Genomic DNA, 22,621 nt, shown 5'->3' on the forward strand with positions numbered 1-22,621 from the left:
GATTATATTTGTGAAGAACACATGTGAGGTGTGAAATGTGTCCCTTCCAGTGTGCTGCTGGCTCAGATTGAACAGACTTTGGCATTTTAAAGGAGAACAGGTGCGAACACATCAACATTTGTTTTTTTTAATGTTGGACAAATGAGCGGTTTAAATCTGGAGTAGCAGTTTAAGTTATCAGAGTGATTTTCAGTTCAGACTGTTCACAGCATGAGAACAAACAGGAAGCAGGGAGAAGAAGAAGAAAGAGATAAAAATCAGGAAAATACGTACGAGAGCTCGGAGAAGTCGGTCATCTGGATCTTAGCCCTGCGAGCCAGGATCTCCATCAGGTGGAGGCCTTCGTCTGTCTGGAGCCCACTGAGGAAGAAGAAGAGATGTGAGGACAGAAGGAAAAGAAGTGAGAAGAAGAATCATTCCAGGAAGAAAATTAAAGTCACCACAGTCAATAATGATGAAGTATTAAATTACCAACATCCTGGGTACTTGAGTACGTCTTGTTTATCATGCTAACAAAAACATTAACGCTAACAAACTCCTCTGTTGTATTTTGAATGAAGTCTTTTTGAGAATTAGTGGTTTGCTATCCAGGAAAGATCCTTCAGTTGGTGATTTATTGTGTCAATCATAGAGCTGGGTATTGACCACAACCTCACAATTCGATTCGATATTACACATTAATGAGAGAAATACCCAGATAACTACTCACAGTACCTTCTGAGATTTGTTAAATACTTATTTGTTTGTATTTGTATCAAACAAACTGTCTCAGAAATGTATTTTATCGTTGCACCCATGAAAGTACAGTATGATCTAAAGTGCAAAATTGTGCCTGAACTGAATTCACACTACCCACAGTGCCCCCTAGTGGAGAGGGGTGTCATTACAACGGAAACAAAAATCGGTCTCTGGATTTCCCTGAATCGATACTGAATTGGGAAAATAATAATTGCAATGCTTTGATGAATCGATTTGTTTTAACCAGCCCTAGTCAATCATGTGTGGCAAAAGTTAAGCATAAAGTCGTGGTCGTGCTTCAACACTCGAGAGGAAACCGTCTGCGGAGCTGGGCGAAGAGAGACACATGAGAGAATGGAGACCAGTGAGTGATACGCTAAGCTGCTAACGGCTAACGGTAAAGTGAACGCAATGCGAACATTTTGTCCTTTGGTGGAAAAATAGAGGAGTTTGACAGCACCAATGAAAGACCAGGAGTCATATATTGAAAGGGTTGAACTGTACTTCACTGCAGATGATGTGGAGGATGAAACACTACAATCCTCATGTTGTTATGAACAAAGAGGGCACGCCACAGCACGATCCAATCACTCTTATATCTGAACAATACCGCCATTGAAATAAGTTTGAAAGTGAAAATCTCAAATCAGGTTCAGCTTTTTGTTGTATTTTATGACATAATGTGTCTGACTGATGGGTGAATCACTTTTCAGGAAACTAAGATGTTTTATTTTATTGTATGAGAAGTCACAGCCAGCTGGTGATTCTTTCTGTGCCTCCTCAGGCTGGAGAGCAGACATCATCAGCCCAGCAGCTCCACAGTGTGAGTCAACATGCTTCACATCTCACACAGGTGATCACTCCACCTGCCGCCTGCTGATCCTCAGAGCTGTGGGCCGCACCACGGACCTTAAAGCAGCTTTAACAGCAGCTCTACAGAGCGCTGGCTTTTCTGCTGTTTGGTAGAAGATGTTTTTGACTTTTAGGTCTCGACATAAAAGCGGCACCAGGTTCACTCGCTTGAGGCCTGAACTCCAAGACTTTGTTTTAATATAATGTATAATAAACACATTTTTTAAAAGAATCTAAAGAAGCATTTTGTAACTTTTCAGAAGCTTAAAGGAAAGAAAATATGTTTTAAAGATGCAAATCAGAACTGTCCTTGTGCATCATGATTCATATGAGGTGTGTGGGATGCGAGGAAAAAAAAAGGGAAAGCATTTAAAGGTTGAGGGGTTAAAATATCCACACGTGTGTGTGTGTTGTGGAGCAGGTGTTTTCCTCCAGCTGTGATGAATCACCCTGTCTCCCTCCTCCTCCTCCTCTTCCTCCCCCTCATCCTCTCCCTCCCCCTCCTCTTCCTCCCCCTCATCCTCTTCCTCCCCCTCATCCTCTCCCTCCCCCTCCTCCTCCTCTTCCTCCCCCTCATCCTCTTCCTCCCCCTCATCCTCTTCCTCCCCCTCATCCTCTTCCTCCCCCTCCTCCTCATCCTCTCCCTCCCCCTCCTCCTCCTCTTCCTCCCCCTCATCCTCTTCCTCCCCCTCCTCCTCCTCTTCCTCCCCCTCCTCCTCCTCCTCCACCTCTTCCTCCTTCTCCTTCTTTCACATCTGCATTTGAAAGTGGACAATGTTTCATATTTAGATGTTGAATTAACCACTTTCTTGTGTCTACTTTATTAGAAATTCATGTTCACCTTTCATGTTGTCAGTCTGTGAAACTTATAGAGAAGCTTTGCATGATTTGAAGCAACAAAAAAAAAACCTTTATTTATCTGACACTGGCGTCTGTAAAAACCCTCATTTCAGCCTCAGCCTGCAACAGTTTGTTTCAGCTGCTGTCTCTGTAAGAACCGCCTCCCCACGTGCCAACTGTCTTCTGATTGGCCAGGTCTCTGGAAGCCTTTCTGGGGGGCAGAACACTGCAAGGCTGCCAGGGGAAGGGCTGCTCTCCAGTACTGGGAGAAGAGAGCCAATGAAAGAGGTTTAAACAGCTTACGTAGAGGCTGAAGTGAAGTTATTCAGAGTTTTAGAAAGGCTTTATCAGTGGTGGTACTGACAGAGACAAGACAGAGGTTAAGTGCTTTTTATTCAAGAGTCGAGACCTTCACAGAGTGGTGTCTCGAGACCGGTCTTGAGACCTCGAGTACTTCAACACTACTATAGTGATACCAGCGGTCTAGATTACTTTCTAAAACAACAGTAAAAACTGGTGGATGTTAAGATCCTTCTAGTACAGCAGGAGGTCGTTCTTTGAGGAGCTTCTTGCCCTCTGATGAATTTAAGAGTCTTGAAGTGTCAGGGTTTTTTTTCTGCGTTTTGGTGGATGCTGCATGTTGTCAAGGACAACTGTGGTGTTCTCTTGAAGTTCAGTGATCTCACAGAAAATGTCAAGAGACACTTTAAAGAGTGACTGTAAAGGGTAAGAGAGGAATGTGCTGAGGACACTGACGACTGAGGACAACTTGAACTTTTGCTGCTCTTCACCTTTTTTGGGGAGAGAAATTCAGCCTCGAAAAACTCAACTTTCATAAAGTTAAAGAATCGTTGTCCTCCCCGCAGCGACACATCCTGTCCTGCTGCCGACATGTTTCAGAGAATGACATCAGCTCAATCACTTTGAAGTGAAATACGGCACCAACATTTTAAGCTAGTCTCATTGTCGTCACAGTTTTTCTTCTCAAAGATCTATTTTTAGCTCGTCGTTCGTTCGTCTTCATCGTGGAAAAAAGGTTAGCATTCATCGTCGAAATCAACACTGAAAATCCCTCCTGAGAAAAACGTGTTTTAACACTTTAAAGGCTTTATATGCGCCTATATTTTTTGATCCAGCAGGTGTCGCCCTTGAGCACCAGCATGAAACTAAAACAACTTGCGCTGCATTGTTGTGTTAGCATGCTAATGCTAGCGATCTTTATTATGCTCGTATCTTCACACTGCATGTAAATTTACCTGAAATGAGCGTGATCTAGAAACACAGTTAAGCAGTGAGTACAGTATGTTATTCTTCTTTTCTCTAGTCCCTCAATTAAACAACTTTTATACGAGAGGGGAGGAGTCAGCCGGCCGTCCCGGCGATGTAAACAAACTGAAGATAGGACTCTGAAAACTCTGAAAACATCACAGACAGTGGGACTCGGGTGTTACACCCATTGTAGACAGTCATGACTCACAGAGTTACTTTCAGAGGAGATACTTGATTTATATATTTAAGTGTGAAAAATCACATATAAAGCTTTTAAATGAAGGTCAAGATATTCACCATTAACTGGCGGCTTATTAGCATGCTAGCTAACTAGTAGCATACTAGCTGCTCATTAGCATGTTAAGATCATAAAGGTGAGAGAAAGAGCTAGTGAATACTGAGACCTTGATTTAGCTTAATTTAAGGCGTTTCCAGTGTTACTTGTATAAAGATGTAGTTCAGATGTCGTAAAAAAGTTAACGTCCGCTCCCCTCAGCGTGTTGTTCTGTGTGCTTCACATGTTCCTTTATTCAGGGAAATATCACCAAGAGAACATGAAAATAATGTCCATGAATCATGTCCTGGCATCAGCTTCAGCGCTACACCTGGAAATTGTCGCCTCAGAAGACGAGTCAGAATTGGTTTCTCCACCACCATTAGTAATTTAATCTATACTTTATTATCCCTGAGGGAAATTCTGGTTTACACTCTGTTATTTAGAGACATGCTTCTCACACACATAGGAATCACACACATGCACAGACAGGACCTGTGGGCGTGCATTAGTGGAGAGATGTCATAGTGGAGCTGCTACACAGGGAGCCAGCAGAGCTGTGGGGGGTTCAGTGCCTTGCTCAAGGGGACCTCGGCAGTACACAGGAAGTGACTTGGCACCTCTCCAGCCACCAGACCAACTTCCATACTTTGGTGTGACCCAGGACTTGAATCGGTAACCCTACAGTCCCTACAGACGGCTGCCACAGACTGATGTCAGAAGTCCCGCCCCTCTTTAATTTTGATTGGCCGGTGAAGGAGATGGTTACATTGGTGAGCAGGGCGTTATCGCAAAAGTTGAACTGTTTCCAACTTAGAGGGCTGTGAGCGCAATGACAAAAGAACTGACGCTGAGGATGTTTTGAAAAAAGTTGAACTACTTTGGGTCTTGTCCTGAGAACGGGATCTGCCAGTGCATCAGCTCCGGTGGACACAGGCACTAAATGGTTATGCTCGCTTCCTGGATAGCAATCAATCACAGCTTTTCTGTTGTATTGAAGACAAGTGACAGGATGGGGGGGGGGGGGCATGCCACAAAGGCCTTCAGCCTGAAGTACAGCTGCTGCAGATAAAGTTTGAAAACCCAAACAGCACAGCTCTCGTTTTCTAAAGGTCTTCGATCTCACACTGGAGAAGAGAAATCAATTTAAAAAATCACTCTGCCCCCGGTGTGACTGAGAATGAAGGAAAAATACAGCCTGCAGTGCCCTCTCGGTTACATCAGACTGTTCAATATAAAAGCAGGTTCACATTCACAAGACGACTAGAGAATTTTGTAATTCCTGCGCTTTCAGTTACAGAAAACATGTTGACAGAAAAATGACGTTTTCTTGGACTGGTACTTATTAAGACTAAAAGAAAAACACATTTCATTTTATAAAATGCTTTGGACGGACAGAACAACAGGAGCAGTTTGAAGAACTGTTTTTGTTAACTTTAAAGTTTTTTCTTTTTCCGGAGATTGACGCTTGCTGGGAAGAAAAAAAATGTAGACTCTCTGGCACTTAAATGAAAAGTTTGTCCTTCAGCCTGAATTCATATAAGAAGTCAGCATCCGTCCATTATATCCACACCGGCTCTGATCTCGCTGCAAAATGTCACAGGACAAAAAAAAATAGTAATTGAACAGGCTCCATGCAGAGTGCAAAGGGGAAAACATTACATATAGATTCCCTTATTTAGTTTCTGTTTCTCACAACAGTTGAGTCATTCATGTATATCCTCTATAATCATGAGCCGCTGTGGACCAATCAGGACCTTTACTACATGTTTGGAGGGACTGTGGCATATGGGAGGAAGGCAACCGGACACATATGTATATTTCTTTTCTAGTATTCTGACTCCTCAAAGGTCACACCTTCACATTCACACACTGATGGTAGAGGCTGCTGTGTAAAAAGTCCATCAGAAGTAACTAATCCATTCATACACCGCAGATGAATCAGCGGCTAAATCATAACAAATAAGAAGACTCATTACACAGGCACACTTGCTGTTGCCATGGAGACCTCGGAGGCTGTTGCCATTGCCGACGCTGTTGTTGCTACCTCGGATGCTAATCGGGCTACGATTGGCCATTGTGCCCGACTAATGAGGCGATATCGGGCTTAAATTCAGCCCGGCTTCAAGATGAGTTGGCTGACTGAAAAAAAAAATCATGTCTAAATGTGGGCTTGAATCGTACAGTGTGGGTCAGGCTTAAGTTGCTCATGCGGTGTGGTAACCATGGAGACAAACCAAGATGTGGAACCGATTGAATTAGGAGAGCAAAATGTTTCTCTAAGTTAACTAATCCCATTCATAAATATTCATACTCTTGCCCAATTGGACACATCGGACATGTGGCTGCAGGAGCTGGGAATCGAACCCCTGACTTCCTTTGTTGTGAGATTACCAACTCTACCACTGAGCCACAAGCCGCCAGATCACAGGAGAACTACAAGATCACGCGGGAATTAAGAGAGCAACATGCCTTTCCGAGATTGGAGGCTTTGTTTTGGTGCTGGTTTGACGTAATGGTGATACAGTGACGGTTCAGATCAGGAGTCTGAACATGTTTGATGTGTTTTATTTTGGAATTTGAGCTTTTATTTTGTCGATTTCTTTGATGGTCTTTCAAAACATACAGAATGCATCTGATTTGTTGAATTCATAGGGAGAACAAAGGAGCGGGTGTGTACTGAAATTCGTGTCTGCTTCATGATACAAACTTTTAAAATAAATAAATGAGCTGGCCGAGTGAACATATGAAGGTTTTTTTTGTTGTTGTTGATTAAAAAGTCTTGAAACGCACAAGGCTGCTTAAACTGCTTTGATTTCATTCTTTACTTTTTGCAGATCAATAACATTTTAACAGCTGTCCTTGATACTGATTCATACTTGGATTATTAGTTTACCTACATTATATCTGATTATTGACTTTATCTATAAACTTGTAATAACTTGTATATTGGGTCATGATCAGTGGAACAAGTTTCCCTTCACAATCATCAATATCAGAAACCCCTCAAATTTTTTTGTCAAATAATTGGCCACTGTAACTGAGCTTTTATTTTGAAAATACCAACATCAACGTCAGACTCATAGATCCAGTATCAGTCTGGTTTTAGTGACCATGTTCATCACCTTTGAGTCAGCAGCTTTTTACTCACTCTGTGTCGGTGATGACGTAGCCGAAGACGTCGTCGTCAGCCTTCTTCCTGCCGGCTTTGACGTCCAGCTGGAGTTCAGGAGCGTGAACCTTCTTCCTGCCGGCTTTGACGTCCAGCTGGAGTTCAGGAGCGTGAATCGTCTTCTTGTGCGGCTCCTCGTACACTAACGAAGCAGGAGGGGGCGCCACCTCCTTGATCCAGCCCCGCACCTCCGACACCTCCTCCACCGACTGGGTGGCGTCCTTCTTCTGCACCGTCACCCCGGCCTCGCTGGTCCGACTCTGGACGTTTTCCAACCCCACCTGGAGGCCTCTGGGCGTCTCCATGGAGGCGTCGCTGCGAGCTCTTGCTGACGGAGAGTCGAGCGAGGAGGTTTTGTCCAGGTAGGCGAGAAGTTTGGTGAAGAGGTTCCCGCTCTCAGGCTGGAGAAAAAGAGCCATTGATACTCTCTGTTACTAATTAAATTTAAAAAAGAAGCGATTGATATTCATTTTAACGAAGCTTTCATGGTAACATGAATACCTAACCATCAATTAATTCTTAAAGTCTGCCGTTTGAATAGAGAGGTTTATAGGCATGATCAAATACACAATATAAAGACAGCTGTCCCAAGCAAACAATAGTTTTTAGTCCGTTTGTTTGGGACATAATTTCATTAAAGGAGCAGTATGTAACTCTGACCCCTAGTGTTTAAAATGGGTACTTCAGTCCAATTTCCAAAGAGCTGTCCCCCCCCCCCCTCTCTAGAGTCGATGCTCATGCAGGTCACCATGTGGTGGACTCTGAAGCTTCAGTGTTTATCCAGCTCTGCATGGGTCTGTAAACCTTTCTGTGTTCTAACCTCTCTCCATTTTTCAAAAAGCATCTCCAATATTGATCCTAGTTTGAGCACGTTTCTGCTCGTGGAGCTCATTAGAAACATGCAGAGGCTTTTTAGGTCGGGTACAATCACTTCTATCTGAACCACTTCTCTTGACCCGCTTCCATCGCTGCAACACCTGTTGACCTGATAACTGCTCTCATATCTGGCAAACCGAGGGGCGTCCAAAACGGGCCGTGTGGGGGTCGCCTTAAAACCGCCTACCTACTCTGGTCCAAAGAAATCCAGAGCATTCAGGAGCAGAATCTAAAGTTAGAAGGAGGACATACTGGCTGCTGCATTGTTGTCAGAGAAGCCAGAACTTCAACATGTTTCCTTAATGTCTGATCAGATATTAAGATACCTTTATCATTTCAGTCAGTAGATATCTTGCTAATTGGACCTTTAAAATCAAACACATTTAAAAAAAACACAGAGACCACCACCACCACAGACCACCACCCCTAACAGATAAACCCAGGGGACACACTGATACACATATCCCTTTAACAAACTACTTAATGTGTGTTTTATACATTAACAAGGGGTTAAAACTCTGCAGACGGTAGATAAAGTTATAAAAGAGATCAGAATAACTCGATATGATGATAAGACGTGATGATAAAGACCTTTGGACCAGTCTGTCCATGAGTTTGTGTTAAACTTCCATAAATTACAGATTCAGACGTTTTGGAGCGGAGTAATGACGCTTTGTTCAATCAGGATCTTTTGTCTTACCGCTCAAAGTGAACTGGTGGGAGTTTTCCTGTTGCTGGCGATCCAGCGTGAGGAAATAATTACCTTAAATCAAAGAACAGCCAAACTGTCAGAGTTCATACTGAAAGGTTTTATAACGTGCTATTATTCCTTTGTAGCTAGCTGCCCAAGCCAGACACTTTTTTTTTTAATGAACCTGCTCTAACCAGCCAACAGGAAGCAGGATGATAAATACAAGGAGAAGAACATGGAGAGAGCACACACTTCAAACATCTCTTCAAAGTTTGAAAATCCTTCCTGAATGACCCGTACAGATACAAACAGCGTAGAGAACAAGGAAGCTTTACATAAGCGATGCTACAGTTTGTTTGTTGCTGGTGAAGACAACCATTTATTTAACGATGCTGATAGAGGGGGGGAGGGTCTTTTGTTCCCAATCCAACATTTTTGAAAAAAGTTGCAAATACAGGATGATTTTTCAAACGAATTCCTATCTGAAAATGCTTTTGATTAATTGTTGCTTTGACTCGACATCAACATTAAAGGAGCAGTATGTAACTCTGACACCTAGTGTTTAAAATGGGCACTGCAGTCCAAATGCACTGTGCAGCAGTCGCAGTATATAAACGTCTCTCCCCCTCCTATTGGCTCTTGGTGAATTCTCCAGTGAATATCCTGCAGCCCACTCAGACTTGCTGCAGAAAAAATACTAGGGGGTCTGTCAGGAGAAACTCCGGGTAAGGTCGGAGCCAAACATTCAGCTGTTTGCGTTCACACATGCAGCTCCTCTTGGAAATATCAGGAGATTTTCAGGAGATTTCTGCATGTGTGAAAGCCCTATGATTTGTATTTGCAGCAGAAAATACAAAACAATCATCCTTAAACATGACTAAGTCTCTTGAGAAGATAACAATAAGTATTTTTTTAAAGTCTCAATGTGTACAAAAACCTTAAAAACTTTCTGCACAACAGAAATGTAAAAATGCATCTCTAATAAGAAATCTAAGAGTTCCTGTTAAATCCCGGCTCAGTCTTTTGTACAGCAGCGGATGTCAAACACAACCTGAAGTTCTTCAGAGACCCTCGAGGCAGTGGGGTTCATTTCCCTCTTCATTCAGAGTCTTACATAACTCTGAATAATGTCAGCCATCTCGCTGACATTTTAAGGCTTTTTCTTTTTTAAAAACACAAAATTAATTTCTTACCTTGTCCTTTGCACTCTGTTCCTCTGCGTCCGTGTGGCGCTCTGTTTGGAGAGAGAGAGGGAATGAAAAGAAGAATCAGAGAGGAAACATTTACAAACGTCCTTGAATACATTCTTAAAGTCGGTTGCTGAGACAGTCGTTCTTTTCTACTAAAACCAGATAAAAAATGTCTGCAGGTTCTTAAAGAATGCCACTCATAGAAATCATTGCTTTCAGCCTTTTTAAAGTTTAAATAATCGTTGTTTTTAGGGCAGAAAGAAAAAGTTAAATAAGCAATAACAGACATCAAGAACAAGCAGAAGTCGAGAGACGTTCAAGAAGAACGTGTTTCAATTTGGAAGACGTCCCTTTGAAAATGTAACGATGATAAGAGAACATGATGATTAACTGAATCTTCTCACATCGTGTTATATCATATCAGATCAGATCTGCCCCGCCCACTACGCTCGGCCAATGAAAGGCGTCTGATCCAACCTTCACAACAGGGTCCTAAGTCTCTAAATAACTTCTCCTCTGTCGCCCCCCGGTGGTGGAACAAACCACCAAATTCCTTTAATCTGCAGAGTCCCTCTGCACCTTTAAGAAAAAGCTAAAGACCCAGCTCTTTATGAACACCTACCACCTTCATGATGATGATGATGATGACCAATGTTTGATGCTGGTTAGAACTCTGCCGTCGATGTTGAGCTCTGCCTCTGGTCACTTCCTGTCAGACGATGTGTGTCCAATCAGACTTAAAGCTGATCGTCTGCACTTCCTGACATTGTTTACTCTTTTCTAGATCCTCGCTTGGGTTTGGATAAAAGCGTCTACTAAGTGAATTTTAGAATTGAAGAACATGATCTTATTTCTTCTTGTGTTAATCAATTTTATAGTATTGTAACCCATTGTATCCTATGTTATCACTTCTTACGTTTATCGTATTGTATCGTATCATGCTGCATCATATGGTATGGTTCCGTATCGTTTCACATCATATCTCATCCCTTTGTTTTGTATTGTCATCATTTTGTCTCATCTCACATCTTGTCTTAAATGTTCCTCTTGATCATGTTGTATCTCCTCCTGTCGTCTTGTTTCACATATTTTTTATAATCGTTGTGCTTGGTCTAAGATGCAGAGCTTCTCTCCGCTTCGTTGCAGGAATGCGTCACAGAAGGCCGAGAGCAGGTGGTTTTCTTTAAACTGCTGACTGAGCAGTTCTTTTACTCGTAGTGTAAATATGTTTAGTGGTCTCAGAGGACTCTGGAGCATTATAAGGGGCTGTGTTTCCACTGAACTCAACAGGAAGACTATTTATTTTCACATTGATTTCCATGTTACAGAGCTCCTTCTTTCGTCTACCTGCACAGTTATGTGCGTAACGGCTCTTTACTCGATACTCTAATTGTGTAAAAAAGCACAAAATGAATTTTGTATAATTACCTTGAAGGGCTGAAGGCGATGTTGAAGTGCTCTCCTGTGGCTTCACTGTCGCAGCATTTTCAAGCAACTTCTCCTCCTCCTCATCCTCAGCCGCCGCCGCTGCCTCCTCCTCCTCTTCATCGCCCTCCAGACTCCTCTGTTCCTCCTCCAGGTCTCTCGGTGCAGGTCTGACCTGCGCCGGTCCCCCGTTTCGTCCTCGCTCCTTGTCGACCACTTGCAGAGCGTCGGCTATCAGGCTGGACAGCTGGTCCACGTCCTGCTGCGTCAGCTCCTCCACGTCAAGGTGCTGCCTGCCGACGTTCTTCAGGACCTTCTTGATGAAGCGCTCTGAGAGAAATCAGAGGAGAGAGGGGTCAGAGAGGATTATGTACTGGCTGTAGGGAGAGGATTCCCGTCCTCCCTGTCCCCTCCATGGCGGTCTCCACCAGACGAGCAAACTCAGATTTGAGTTTGAACTGAACAGAGAGATCACCGTACCACCCCTGACATCCCGTTGCTAAGGAAACTCTCCAACACGGCAACATAAACAGAATGATCATTTTCTTATTCATCTTTCTCATACTGTCTCGTCTTATTTTAAAGCATATAATATTGTATCGCCTCGTCTTATCTGGAAACGCATTATATCGTAATGTATCGTATGAAATTAGCTTTTTTAGTTTGCAGAGATTTTTACTCATTACAAGTAGTTAAAGCCTTCTTTGTTGACTTTTATATCTATGAAAGAAATATGTTTCTGTGGACTCTGAATGTGGATTATAATGAATGTGGGGGGGGCGGCAGTAGCTCAGTCTGTTGGGACTTGGGTTGGGAATCGGAGGGTCGCCTGTGCTGGTCGCCAGTGCTGACCAAATCTGGAAATGGGTCTGGTTGCTGGAGAGATGCCAGTTCACTTCCTGAGCACTGCCGAGCTGCCCTTGAGCAAGGCACCAATCCCCCAAAAACTGCTCTGGAGCGCTCGCTGTGAGCAGCCCCCCTCACTCTGACATCTCTCCATTATTGTGCATGTGTGTGTGTGTGTGTGTGTGTGTAGTTTTTAACAAAGTATATCTTCTTATTAAGTGTAATTAGATTTTTTTTGACAAAAATCAGACAAACACACTTGCTAAGATCTGCGTTTTTGCATCATATATTTGACCCTTTACATGAAATAACAATAATGTCATTATTTGTACAGCAGTTTTAGAAACAACAAGTGCCAAGTGCTTTGACACTGGCAGAATCACACAGAAGGACAAATCATGAGAAACCTAAACGACTTAACAAAACCTTGAACAAAAACATCTATTTGGAAAAAACACACTCGCCGTGTTCAGGAGAGTCATCTGGGTTGTTGGTTTTGTTTTGGAAGTTCATCTTTTTTATTTCTCTATTTTTCCCATCAATGTGTTTTGATTTGCTCACAGCTTGTTCCAGTGTTATTTAACTTAGAATAGAAGAAGCAGAATAAAACATATTTTGTTGTTGTCTCGTGGTGATTGTTTTTATTTTCCTGAATTAAATTAAAATGTTCAATTCAATCTTAAAATGTCAAAAATGACGCACTAGATCCAACACTAACCACATCTTTTCCTGGGAGCTCCTGAGCTCTCATGTCTTGTAGGCGCCCCCCCCCCCCCCCTTTTGTCCCTCTCCTTCTTCCTGCATCTCCCTCTATCCCACTTTCCAACCCGGACACAGTCTCATCAGACGGCAGTTCATCATGAGTCTGGATCTGCTTGAGGTTTCTGCCTCTTAAAATATGTTTTTTCCTCTTCACTGTAACTTTGCTAAATGTTGCTAAGTGCTAATGATGGATTAAAGGCTTTATATGCGATTTTTTTGATCCAGCAGATGTCGCCCTTGAGCACCAGCATGAAACCAAAACAACTTGCGCTGCATTGTTGTGTTAGCATGCTAATGCTAGCGATCTTTATTATGCTCGTATCTTCACACTGCATGTAAATTTACCTGAAATGAGCGTGATCTAGAAACACAGTTAAGCAGTGAGTACAGTATGTTATTCTTCTTTTCTCTAGTCCCTCAATTAAACAACTTTTATACACGAGGGGAGGAGTCAGCCGGCCGTCCGGGCGATGTAAACAAACTGAAGATAGGACTCTGAAAACTCTGAAAACATCACAGACAGTGGGACTCGGGTGTTACACCCATTGTAGACAGTCATGACTCACAGAGTTATTTTCAGAGGATATACTTGATTTATATTATATTTAAGTGTTAAAAATCACATTTAAAGACTTTAACGTTGGGTCTTCAAAGAGTAAGGTCTTTATCCTGATTTTTGTAAAGTGTCTCGAGATAACACTTGTTATGAATTCTGCTGTAAAAATAAAGATTGATTGATTTGAAAAGTAAAAGCTGAATGTTTGTATGTGATGGTTGACAGTCAGTGAATGTGCTCTTGACGTCTTGATGTTAAAATTCATCGAGATGCGTCTTTAAATCACGTACCGTCCACAGAAGTCAGGGGGTCTTTGACCGGAGCCCCTTGGGTTCTTCCCGCCTTCAGGGGCCCGGGTTGTAAGGTCTCCGTTTTGAGCCCAGACTCTTCTATTCCGTTGTTGTAAAAAGGCCGCAGGCGGGGTGAGGGGGCCCCCTGCTCGTCAGGACTCGCCCCCCCGCCGTGCAGGGACAGATGCCCTGAGAGATACTGCCTCAGGGCGCCCAGGAGAAGGTCGCCGTCGGCCTGCGTGGCGAGGAGCTGGCCGGGTGAGGGTCTCTGTTTCTGCAGAGGGAGGAGGGATGAAAGAGACGACCTCTGAGGGGAAGGCGGGGCCATGGGGTGAAAGAAGTCTGCAGGGATGCCCGACTGGAAACGGTCACTCTGAAAGAATCAAAGAAAGCACATGTAGGTAAAAACCAGGATGTCATTTAGACAAATCAAAAACAAGGAATGAAACGAACAATAAAGGGGAAAAATGACTGACTTCAAAGAGTGAGATGAAATGAAACACTGAATTTAAATCCCAAAGAACATTCATCTAAAGTGCCTCAAAAATGAAAAATAAAAACATCATGTGATGATGAGTCGTGGTTTTCAAACGTTTAGGAGTCTTGCAGAGAAATGAAGCTCTGAGTGAATTTTCTTCTGGCTCCCTCTGTGACACGAGGCACAATGCCCAGTTGTAGCCCGATTAGCATCCGAGGTAGCAACAGCAGCGACGGCTAGGGCAACAGCGTCCGAAGTCTCCATGGCAACAGCGAGTGTGCCTGTGTAATGAGTCTTCCTATTTCTTATGATTTAGCGGCTAATTAACCTATTATTGGGGATGCGGAGTGTGTGTGTGTGTGTGAGAGAGAGAGTTGGAACATTTTCCTCGATATTTGTTTATGAGCGTTGCATATGAGACTGACATTGCTGGACTGGAGTTTATTAAAACTTAAAGATTTAGTTGAGCTACAGACACTTGTAGTTCTGTTCAGAGCAAATCAGAATCAGAATCAGAATCGGGGTTTAATGCCAAGTACATTTACACATACAAGGAATTTGACTTGGTGTATTGGTGCTAAACAATTAACAAGGAAATAAAGCAGAACTAACAACAACTTAAATAATACAGAATAAGAAGATATTACAATATATAAAATCAAATTAAAAAATACAGATATTTCAGTTTTAAGAAAATGTAAAAGAACAAAGTTATCAGACTGTATGAAATTGGCAGTTTTAGTGTGTTTTGTATTTCTGAGGAAGTGAAGACTGAATTGTCAGATTTGTTTTATGTTGGTATTCATTCAGTGACTGGACAGACCATCCAGATATTTATTGTTTGCTTTTTGAGTAAGGGGGGCAGGCAAAACAAGATTTATTCTTCTCCCTGCTCCTTTCCGTCCATGGGATGAAGTGAATCGTTTTTTATTTTATTTTTTCTGTTGTGTTTGTTTTGACATGTACGGAACACATAAAAAAAATGAAATGAAATACACATTCATCGCTCTTCAAAACTTTATTGACAATTGTGAACTCTCCGCCCCCGATTTCACTCGTACAGGATGTGCCCGACCAATCAGGGTGTACAATGCGAGCGCATGGTCGTTTGTCGTTCAGTGTGAGACGACCTTCCACCGCGACTTTTAGAGTCCGTCTGGCTTGAGTTTCAGGTATGAAGTTGTGGTTAAAAAAACATATTTTCATGACGGAGATTGTTGAGACTGTGAGACATAACGCTAAAATCATTCTTATCAAATAAAATGTCAGAAGGAATCCATCTAAAGTATCCATTGCAGGAAACAATACCTGAGTACATGTAGAGTACAGATACAATTTAAAATAAAAAGATAAATCAAATACAACATGTTTGATTTCTCATGAGGAGAAATCTGTAACCGGCATGAAAATGGAGCCCACTTTTAAAAAAAACAACTTATTAATCCATTTATGCAATCATATTAACAGATCCATCAGCTGCAACAAAAGCAAAGAGTCACCGGCGGATCCATTAACGCCCACCTCAGAGCACAGGAACAGAACAAATCTGAATTAGCATAACAAAAACCGACATAAACGCCGACGTTCCCTCGCAGCTGTCATACTTCTTTATGATGTGTACGTGCGAGGAGGCCTCGTATTTGTCACTGACAGCATCTTTATATTCCTCTGGGGTCACAGTGTTGGTGATGTTTGTACCCCCCCACCCCCCCCCTCACCCCCCCACCCCGACACCTTTCACTTTTCAGGAGAGAGAAAAAAGCCACAAGCCCCGAGCGTCGCCTGCAGACTCAACGCCATCCTGCTCCTCTGGTCTCTTGGTCCCCCCCCCCACCATTCAGCCGGGCTCGTCGACATGGTGGAGGAGCGCGTCACGTGGAGGGTCATTAATTAAAACCAGTGAACTCCTGAACCCTCTACTGGTTTGATTCGGCTCCCAACGGTCATGCTGGGAGAAGACATCAGTTAGGACGGAGAAGCCAGAGCCGGGTGACAACGCAAAGGATGACACCCGACTCCCCGTAGTCAAGGTGTGTGTGTGTGTGTGTGTGTGTGTGTGTGTGTGTGTGTGTGTGTGTGTGTGTGTGTGCGCGTGCACAGAGGCAGGTGGCTGTGAGTGAGGGGAGGGGAGGGAGGGGCGTTATGCAAATATCGGTTTAAAAAGGAACATCCCACCTGCTTTCTTTCCTCTTTTGAAAAGTGAAGCCAAAGTTTAGTCATATTTCATTCTTCTCGTGTCGTTTACGTTAAAGACATTTTGCAATACAAGTTGTTCACTGTCGGAGTTATCAAATCAAATATTGGTGGTTTTTTAAAAAAATGGAAAAGTCAAACCTTTGAATTAAGAAGCAATTTATGGATTTATTTTATTTTGGAGATTTTTATTGCCTTTATTGTAGCGATAGGACAGTGGATAGAGTCAGAAACCAGGGACATGCAGGGGAGGAGCCACTGGTCGGACCCGAGCCCGGACCGCCCGCTGCGAGGACTGCAGCCTCCGTACATGTACACTTAGCGCCCCAAGGAGCAACTTATGGCCGGTATGTCTGCAGGTTCTTTGTAAGCTCAACTTCTTCTGTAATGTCCGGTTGTGTATTTAAATATGTAAAATAGTAGCTATCAGTTTTGTCACATATTTGAAAGAAGTAAAAAAAACATGTCGGTACAGCAAGTCATCAACTTCCTCAACTAGAGACAAAGTTGATCTCACAGAGATCCAGAAGAGGAGTCCTGGATTCTCTCACCTTGCCCGGAGCGCTCTGGCTGGAGGCAGGCGACGTCTTGGGAATGAGGCCGAGATGTTGGAGGTACATCTGCAGGTTCCTGCTAAGCTCCACCTCGACCGGCCTCACCCTCTGGTCTGCTGGGTCCAACGCCTCGGATACGGGCCTGGAAGAGAGAGAGAGAGAGGATCAAAGATAAAAAGACACAAAGACACAAAGACGTCGGTATCATCTGTTAGTATTTATGTTGTTTACGTCCTGCTGTCTGTCCGTCTCTTGGTTAGTTGTCTCTCTCTCTATCACACTTTTTCCACCCAGACATAAACCTTTAAAATGCATAAATACATTGGCAATGTTTCAGTGTCAAAGAAATGCCAACTTATTTATTCCCTCTCTCTTCTCTTGTGGCAGCTTTTCAACAAAAATCTGACTGAAGATCTGAAGTTTTTTTTAACGATCGAATACAAACGATCATCAAAATAAGACGTGTTATCAAAAAGTATTGAAAGATTTGACACTTTATTTTGCTCCCTGTGGATTCCTGTTGGGTCTTTGTCAAAACAGAAAAAGAGGAGAACAGTCCAGATTTGCTTTTTTGTAAAAGTGTCTTGCGATAACTTTTGAATACTTTAGTGTTTTAAGAATACAAATGGATTGTTTGATTGAATGTACTGATTGACATAAACACTTTGGAGATGTAATATCCTGCTAGATGTGGAGGAACCCATTGCTCACCCCCCAGGATATAAAAGTCCAGCTTCCTGTACCTCGCTCTGGCTCTCTTTCTAAACCTGGCTGACGTGTGCACCGTTGTGAAAGGTCAAACTGTGAAAGGTCAAAGTGAGTAAACTTCTGACCTGCTGTCCGAGCTGTAGACCGGTCCGTTCTGCTGCGGCCTGTAGGGAAGCCTCCTCAGCTTGGATAACTCTTTGGACAGAACCTGCTGAGTGGTGTCGTCCTCCCAGGTCAGACCTGCAGACAGAAACACAGAGAAGCTTTAGAACCACATCAGAACCCTTTTCACACTTCAGATGGAGGAAACAGCAGATCCTTCTTTGATCTCATAGATTCATGAAGTGCTTTTTATGCTTGTTGAAGTCCAGCAGAGATGCAGAGAGAGTCGTGTCACCTGAAAATGCAAATTTAATTTGACAAACATGATTGGTTACATTTGGTCATAAATAATCCTTATTTGATATTGTTGAACATGTGATGGATTCTGTCTCAGTAACTGTGTGTTGTGTTGTAGTACTCGTAATCAGTCTTGGTCTCGAGACCAGTTTTCGAAGGTCTCGATCTTGTCTCCTAATCAAAAGCATTTTTATTCTCTCGTCTCGGTTTCAGTCCGGGTGGACTAGTATCTTCCTAAAATAATAAATAACTTCAATTCATTTGCAGTTAGTCTTTTATCCTCCGGTTACGACCGCAACCTTCCCGGTGTTACGGTCTAAGTTAGTGACACGCCTCCTAAACACAAGAAGATTATTTATTTTATTTTAGTGATATTTATAGTCTCGGTCTTGCCCTGCCTTGGTCTTGGTCTTGTCTTGGTCTCAGAGCACTCTGGTCTAGGGTATGTCTTGGTCTCAGTTAGTTTGGTATCGACTACAATACTAACTGATGTTTTCTGTGATACTTATGGTCTCGGTCTCTCCCTGCCTTGGTCTTGGTCTTGGTTTTGACTTGGTCTCGGTCCCTAAATGTCTTGGTCTTGTCTCGGTCTCACCCTTGCCCTCGCCCTGCCTTGGTCTTGGTCTTGACTTGGTCTCGGTCCCTAAATGTCTTGGTCTTGTCTCGGTCTCACCCTTGCCCTCGCCCTGCCTTGGTCTTGGTCTTGACTTGGTCTCGGTCCCTAAATGTCTTGGTCTTGTCTCGGTCTCACCCTTGCCCTCGCCCTGCCTTGGTCTTGGTTTTGTCTTGGTCTTGTCTTGGTCTCGGGGCACTCTGGTCTCGGATATGTCTTGGTCTCGATTGGTGTGGTCTTGACTACAACACTAACTGTGTTGTCTTCTCTGTGCAAACAAACAGAAATGAGCAGTTTGAGGACTTGAGTGTTTCTTTTCCTCTGGTTTCCTCGTCTCTGTGTTCTGTCTGGACTTTTCCCGCTGAAGAGTATCAGCATTCGTTACAAAGCTTAAAAAAAAAAACCTCCTCTGCTTTGCAGCGAGAGTACAAAGGACAAGTTTGATGAGCTGCTTGGGCAGTCACGTCTGCTTCTTATGCTTAACATGCCTCCAAACAGCTTTTTGGCATCCGAACAGAAGAGCGGGCGCCAGCAGCAGATGGGTTAGCGGAACGAAATGTTACCGGAAATATGGCTGCGACGCACACGGCACAACATGAACCCAAGCCCCTTGGCAGATGAGCGATGACGTTCCTGGAAGGACTCGAGTAATCCAGACTGCAGCTCCAGATGTGACGCCACGAGAAGCGAGTCCAGCACAGACCATGAACGCTTTAAACCAGAACTAGAGCTACACTGATGTCGACTGTAAAACCCGAATCTGAAGTCTGAGCTGAGAAGAGTCACACGTTGATTGGAGCTGATTTGATGTACAACACAATGAGGATGTCATCAGTTTTGATATTTTTCAATAGCACATATTTTTAGTAATCGATAGTTATGATGATGTTTGAGGGGGGTACACTTCAATGTCTTTAGTGGTAGGTGTGGTTGGTAGGGTCAGTACCGATGTCTCACATTGGGGATTGGGGCTGGTGGCTCATCCAACTGCAGAGGAGGAGGGGGCCAAGTTGAATGGACGCCATGAAATAAGACGCTGGAGACAAATGAACTAAAGACTGAGTTTTGTCTGCCGCTACATCACCACAGGTTTATGCCCAACATCTTGTCACGGGTGTTGAAAACATATGAACTGGACCCAAATGCAGATCAAACAAAAAAAAAAGGCAAAAACAAAAACTTACTTTGTTCAAACCAAAAAGGGAAAACAAGAAGCCAACGAGGGAATCACACAGGAACTACTAACACTGGTAAACTCTGACAACAACTAACATCCGACATACACTGCCCGTCCAAAAAAAAGTTGCCACCTGGATTTAACTAAGCAAATAGTTAAGAGCCTCCCATTGGATAATAACTGCATGGGCGATTATCTTTCAGCTGGCAACAAGTTATTTAACCCCAACTGATGCAATGAGTAGCTTCTCATTTCTTAAACTACTATGTTGAAAGACCCATCCTGTGGTCATGGAAAAGATGTTAGTCTGTTTGAGAAGGGTCAAATCGTTGGCATGCATCAAGCAGAGAAAACATCTACGGAGATTGCAGAAACTACTAAAATTGGGTTATGAACTGTCCAACGCATTATTAAGAACTGGAAGGAAGATTTACCCTGTTCCAGAGTGATCAGGGTAAGAAGAGAGGCAAATGAAGTGATGCACCCATCATGCCTTGTGCCTACTGTACAAGCCTGTGGGGGCAGTGCTATGATCTGGGGTTGCTGCAGTTGGTCAGGTCTAGGTTCAGCAACATTATGTGCCCAAAGAATGAGGTCAACTGACTACCTGAATATACTGAATGACCAGGTTATTCCATCAATGGATTTTTTCTTCCCTGATGGCACGGGCATATTCCAAGATGACAATGCCAGGATTCATCGGGCTCAAAATGTGAAAGAGTGGTTCAGGGTGCATGAGACATCATTTTCACACATGGATTGGCCACCACAGAGTCCAGACCTTAACCCCATTGAGAATCTTTGGGACGTGCTGGAGAAGACTTTGCGCAGTGGTCCGACTCTCCCATCATCAATACAAGATCTTGGTGAAAAATGAATGCGACACAGGACGGAAATAAATCTTGTGACATTGCAGAAGCTTATCAAAACAATGCCACAGCGAATGCGTGCCGTAATCAAAGCTAAAGGCGATCTAACAAAATATTAGAGTGTGTGACCTTTTTTTTTGGGTGGCAACTTTTTTTTTGGCCAGGCAGTGTATAACACCGACAAACGACAAGGAACTGACACAGAGAACTCAAGAATGTAACATAACCACTAGAACAAAGAAACACAAGGATAAGAAACTACAAAAATAAAACAGGAAACACTGAACTAGTAAACATTAAGACAAAAACACGCAAGGGAAACAATAACCACAAGGAAACCTGAACTTTGAAATCGACAAAATACAAACTAAAGACTGAATCATGACACCTCTAAACTTATATGTCCAACCAAAGAGCGCGTGCCGTCCGAAGAGATCCCAACAGTGGTCTCTGTGGATCATGTTTTCCAAGTGGGCCGGTTGCTACATGGACAAGGGTACCTACACATTGAATGCATCACGTAAAGAGAAGCACTAGGTTACAGGCTTACTGCCACTAGAGTCAGGCTTTAGGCTACTTGTAGCTGGGGTTAGTGTCGCAGCTAAACATCCATATGATGGAACCAAAGCTTTAAAATAACTTCAGATCTTCAGACATATTTTTAACTCACAGCAGCAGTTTGCTCCACAATGTATGGTTCTGTAATGTTCTGCGTCGTTGTAAGTGAGGGTTCCCCCCCCCCCTCAATGATCTCTGGAGTATAAATAAAGTTGAATGAATGAATTAGACGAGGGCTCTCCCGACCAGAGGAGCTGCTTGTCAACAGGCAAGGCAGGCAACTGCTTGGGGACCCCAGACCAGAAGGGGGCCCATGAGGGCTGACAAACTTTGAACCAGAGCAGTGACCCAAAATGTGCAAATTTTGCATTGACAGTAGGAATCCTCCCTAAGGGGGCGCCATCTGACAGCACTTGAAAACCAAAAGTTTGTCGATCAAAGTCAACAAAGAGAAATGAAGAGGAATTATCCGTCTATAGGAGAGAAAAATAAATGTGAAAAAAGAGGACGAGGAGTAAGCGTCGGGACACTGGAGACGTGATGGTGAGGAACGCTGGTTGGAGGGATCCCAATTGATTTTTGCCAAGGGGGTCCCAACAGACTCTAGAACCGCCACTGGTCACAATAATGTGATGATGATGCGACAGCAACAAAAATAGAAGTCAGAGGCATCCTGTATCTGTTAATGTTCTTAAATTTCAATCCTCAAAGGATGTAGGTAAAGTCCTGCAGTGCACACGTGGATGGACTTCTAACCATTCAATGTTAAAATAACGTCGAGCTCTCCTCATCCTGCACTGCACAAAATCAGCGTCGGCCTACTTTGGTTTCAGAGTCGTCCTAAGCTTGACGCTGCCACTGCCAACGCCTCATTTACATTTGACGGTCAGCCAACAATGGCTCATTTTCTAACAACTGAATCCACACTTCTGCCCGATGAGCGGTGAATCTAATTAAATCAGCTCTGCTCTGGAACATTTCAAGCCCCTTTCTTTAGACCCCCAGCTCAATGAGTAACGACCCTAACGGCCAGGAATCAGGCACAAGCCTCCCTCTAACAGCTGCACAGCGTGTCAGGCCAGCCCTCGCCATCAAAGAGCCATAAAAACAGGAGCTTGTAACGGCGGGCCGTGGTGGCTGTGAAAACGGCGGGTGAACAGACGGCGCCTGACACGACAGGTTAATAAACGTTGGGGCGGCTGACAGTCAGAGAGACTCTGGTGAAACGAAGCACAGAATAAAGCGGGAAGGACACGAGAGGTGAATTAGTGAGATACTTCCTGCTCTGAAT

The 22,621-nt window shown here is 43.4% G+C and overlaps 1 protein-coding gene across 1 annotated transcript in view; it reads right to left on the reverse strand.

The window, feature by feature from the left end:
- The window catches only part of LOC132978386 (receptor-type tyrosine-protein phosphatase N2-like), a 203,926-nt gene that overhangs the window by 151,562 nt on the left and 29,743 nt on the right, over nt 1-22,621 (reverse strand). The window contains exons 4-10 of the mRNA XM_061043562.1: nt 17,840-17,954; nt 17,004-17,148; nt 13,782-14,154; nt 11,331-11,657; nt 9,918-9,946; nt 7,125-7,546; nt 274-360 (exon numbers count right to left, since the gene is read on the reverse strand). Coding sequence (XP_060899545.1) covers nt 274-360; nt 7,125-7,546; nt 9,918-9,946; nt 11,331-11,657; nt 13,782-14,154; nt 17,004-17,148; nt 17,840-17,954 — 1,498 coding nt within the window. The remainder of the gene's footprint in view (nt 1-273; nt 361-7,124; nt 7,547-9,917; nt 9,947-11,330; nt 11,658-13,781; nt 14,155-17,003; nt 17,149-17,839; nt 17,955-22,621) is intronic.

This window comes from Labrus mixtus, chromosome 8 (assembly GCF_963584025.1).
Source record: "Labrus mixtus chromosome 8, fLabMix1.1, whole genome shotgun sequence".
NCBI classification, from domain to species: Eukaryota; Metazoa; Chordata; class Actinopteri; order Labriformes; family Labridae; genus Labrus; species Labrus mixtus.